Consider the following 4,580-nt stretch of genomic DNA (forward strand, 5'->3'; position numbering starts at 1 on the left):
TACAGTAAAAAGTAAGGCAGGGGGTGTCAATGTCAGGGTATTGCAGATCACCCCTATTATATAATATGCCAATTTCCCTGTCATTTAGTCATTTGAATAGGGCAGTGTGTTCTCCTTATGCAACAGAAAGGGACTTAGTCCATGTTCCTGTATGTTAGGTGAGTCAATTGTACAATAGAATACATATCAAATCAAATCTAATGAGTATACACGTGTGTATGTAACATGTACATGTAAGCTATAAAGCTCAAACAAATCTGTTGAAGGTGGGCATGGCAGCTGTCAGGGGTTGAAAAACTTATTGCTTGTTTCAACTCTATTTTGTTCAGAGAATTTTGAAATGAACGAATCAAAAGGTTATGTAAGCATCTTATAGTCTAGTCGTATATATATATATATATACAGTAATCCCTTTGTATTATAGAAGATAGTGAGTGCCAAAGTCGAGAATTTTCATAGCTTGTTGGTCACGTGACAATACAATCTGAAGTTTTAAGTAGTTTTAAAGGTTTATTTTAAAATAAAAACTTAAAACTTGGATAAAATAAAACCTTGATTCATAACGCATATTATAATATTAATTGCATTCACATACATTGATAGTAAAGGTGTTTGATTAAATTTTGAATGTAACACAGTAACTTGCTCAGAAAAGTGTTTAAAGGGGCTTCTGTTGCGAAAGAGTAGTGCAGTTCATGTTATAATGTGTTGGAAATATCTCAAGGGTAGTAGCCTATGCAAAATCTCAAAGGCAGATGTGTAAGGAATAGCTAATGTGTGCAAGGAGGTAAGTGTCTATCGAAAATACATTTTCAGGTAATGAAATGTTATACATTCTATTGAGAAATATTTTTACCAAACTACTATCTTATTCATATTCTGCTGAGTTGGTCTGATGCTGTTTCCACACATTTTATATTACTTTCTTTTACTTGTTTTTCTCTAGAGGTTCCCTGGGGTGCCTCAGCATAATCAGGCTTCTGAATTGTGTGGGAGGTATGTCATGGGACTATTGAAGGATATGACTAGATTTAACCACAATAGCCACTAGGAATATGCTACTGTCCAATAGCCTTCTTGAACTTGACATGTCCTGATCTTTTACCTTATTTTATCTAGTCATTTATCCAACAAGTGTTAGAGTATAATTTAAATTTTATTTATTTTGAGAAACCACTGGTATGTTTTACAAATGTTTATGATTATTTTTTATTTTCATCCAACAGACTGTTTTGATACAGAACTTGTACCATAATCCTCAGAACTCGGCTCAGTCAGCAGATGGATCACATTGTAAGTTGATGATCTCAATTTAGTGATATAGTAGGCTAATATTCTGCTAGAGACAAAATAGATTGTGATAATTATACCATTTTTGAAATTTTAGAAGTAGACTAATGGTACCAACAGTTAGCAGGCTTTCAACTAGATTGTTTTAGGGTTAAAAAATGTCTTGCACATTATAGAGGTACAAAACACGTTGGCTTACTAAAACAAATGTTTTCCATTTATTTTTAGTTCTAATTTTGTGCATTAATTTGCATAGATTTTCATTTTTTGTACTTAAAACAAGTAAGCTTTGTTTTATCAAAAAAAATCAAAATGAATCCTGTTCTCATTCCATAGATGCAGGTACCAAATGTTTAGAGTGAATCTCTTTTTCACAAAAATAGTCAATATCACAGCATAAAATATATGTATAAGCTGTGCACATCCTGTTAATTGTCCACTGTAGATATGTATGTAATAATGTAGTTATAATATATAACTTTTGTCTAGACTAATTAGTCTTTATGAATATCAAGATAATCTATCATATGTTTTGTTATGCATATAGTTAAAACTGTACTGAATTTTTATCACAAGTTAATTACTAACTAAGTATAAAAACTTTCCTTTTGGCCAAATGTGGGATAAGATTCAGAAGCCATACTAAAATCAATAGCTATCCCCTCCTTCCATCACAATGATTCAAGTTTTATCAACACAGCCATTGAATGGTGTCTGTGTTGTTAAAACATGAATCATTGTGATGGAGGGAACAGTTGGCTACTGGGCCAGTCAATGGCTGTGTTGTTAAAACATGGATCATTGTGATGGAGGGAACAGTTGGCTACTGCACCATTCAATGGCTGTGTTGATAAAACTTGAATCATTGTGATGGAGGGAACAGTTGGCTACTGCCATTGACTGGCCCAGTAGCCAACCATTCCATCTATAATAATGATTCATGTTTTAACAATGTAGCCACTGACTGGAGTCTGCTCAAAACAAGTAGTAGCTTGTGTTACTAGGACAAACTGTATTATATGATATGAAGATCAATTATATAGAACATAGTTGCCAGGTATATTAAAGTCAGTTGGGGCATATATTGTGAGGACTGGTCCAATGAATTCTGTGAGACCCCTTCTTTAAAAAGCAAATTATGATGGTTTTATTATAACTCATTCAGAACAAAACATGCTTTGTTGAGTTAGACTAGATTCAAATCAGTATATTGCTTTAGTTCTGAAAGCTTTACATCTACTCCTTAAAGGATTGTCTGATTTTCCCTCCAGATGCTGTTCAGCATTAAAGAGCATAGACTTTCAAAGCCTCATGCATGTGGTGCTTATAGATTTACTTGAATCAATGTGCAATGTTAAGCTGTATGTTTCCAATTGTTTAATGTCAACAGTCGTAAATCCCCATATTTATTTTATAATGATATTTGCAACCTTGCAAATTGTTATCACAGTGTGTGGTGACACATGCTTGTCGAATAATTTTTTGTGATTAAGATATCCCATACGCTTTACATTAAGAAATCAAAACAGATTTCTCCTTCTGTATAACTTTGAAAGCCAGAAATATAGTAAAATGCTGTAAAGGTATTTATAAGTCATAAAATTTTACCAAGAATTAAATATAACATTTAAACATGTAATCATCTTTACAATTAAGATAATAAAGTCTAAAATTAGCACACTATTTTCATAATGCAATAACACATTAAATATCTCTTGCTAGCTGAACTAAATAAAATAGCTCTGATCAGTACTTTTAGAGGAGTATACAATATGTACACCATTGGTACCTTCTGGTTAAACCAACTAACCTACATAGATAAGAACTTAAGATTAACAAAGCAGTGAATATAACTAAATTATTATTGTGTTTTTACTAGGAAAATAGAAAGTCATAAAACAAAACACTTACAATAATAAGAATGCATTGATTCATCATTTGGATACTTTCTCTGGAAACAATTATTTTGTCTGTAAATCCAGTAATATCTCGAGGCTCGGCCACTTAAAAACATATTTTCTATTACATATTATTTATTACTTTTTGTACTGTTAGCCTACTTTTTGGAATTAGGACTAAGTTAAGTCTCCCAAAAATATGTATACAATCACTACTTTTGATAGAACTAATATTAAAAGAAAGAATAAAATATGACTTCTTACAAAACACATAAAAAGTAGTTGTTTAATTCATACAACTGATTTCTTGTCCCATGAAAAATGTGACACTAGTATACACAATATGTGCATCAGTCCATCACATTTGAAAAATGCATAAGGGCTGTAAATGGCCCCTGCCAAACAGCACACAGAGGCTGTTAGCAGGCTCATGCTGTATCTTGATTCTTTGTTTATAAAATTGAACAATAAACGTTAATTTGTATTGACTCAGTTGTACTATTTGTCTATTAACAAAACAGAGTTCCACTGGCTAAACTGAGACAACCTCTGATCAATATGGCAGCCCTTGCAGCCTCCTGTCATGCAGAAAGTATTTAATCAAATCCATCCTCTTCCTAGCCTGAATGTGCTAATAATTAATATCCAGTTTTGAAATCTAAGCTTTAAATGTTGATTTAGTTCCTCAGCTACAAATATTTGATGTCTATATAGAACAATATAGTTAGAAAATGTTGTATTACTGTGGAAGTAATATTGCTAGTCTAAGCCAATTAAAATTAAAGTATCAGAGTCGTGACTTCCCAACAGGGTTATGGGAAGTTACCCATGAGCTTCTCTGTGTATATAAATAACAGCTGATAGTGTGACCATAACAAATAAAAACAGGATTTGAATTCAAAAGTATTTATTTGTTTGTAAGAAAAAGATGGCAAGTAGTGAGACTAAAATAGCAGGCATCATAACAAACTTGACAGATGCTCTAACAAGCCCTTACAAAACTCATTTTATTTTGTGGCCACTTTTTAGGGCAAGTAGTGAGACTAAAATAGCAGGCATTATAACAGACTTGACAGATGCTCTAACAAGCCCTTACAAAACTCATTTTATTTTGTAGCCACTTTTTAGGGCAAGTAGTGAGACTAAAATAGCAGGCATTATAACAGACTTGACAGATGCTCTAACAAGCCCTTACAAAACTCATTTTATTTTGTAGCCACTTTTTAGGGCAAGTAGTGAGACTAAAATAGCAGGCATTATAACAGACTTGACAGATGCTCTAACAAGCCCTTACAAAACTCATTTTATTTTGTAGCCACTTTTTAGGGCAAGTAGTGAGACTAAAATAGCAGGCATCATAACAGACTTGACAGATGCTCTAACAAGCCCTTA

At 32.7% G+C, this 4,580-nt stretch overlaps 1 protein-coding gene across 3 annotated transcripts in view; it reads left to right on the forward strand.

Annotated features, from left to right (window-relative positions):
• Positions 1 to 4,580, forward strand: part of LOC106462836 (splicing factor U2AF 35 kDa subunit-like) — a 33,956-nt gene that overhangs the window by 12,714 nt on the left and 16,662 nt on the right. For all 3 annotated transcript variants that reach the window (XM_013922803.2, XM_013922811.2, XM_022390395.1), the window contains exon 3: positions 1,227 to 1,293. In XM_013922803.2, coding sequence (XP_013778257.1) covers positions 1,227 to 1,293 — 67 coding nt within the window. The remainder of the gene's footprint in view (positions 1 to 1,226; positions 1,294 to 4,580) is intronic.

Source organism: Limulus polyphemus, unplaced genomic scaffold, assembly GCF_000517525.1.
Source record: "Limulus polyphemus unplaced genomic scaffold, Limulus_polyphemus-2.1.2 Scaffold48, whole genome shotgun sequence".
Classification (NCBI taxonomy): domain Eukaryota; kingdom Metazoa; phylum Arthropoda; class Merostomata; order Xiphosura; family Limulidae; genus Limulus; species Limulus polyphemus.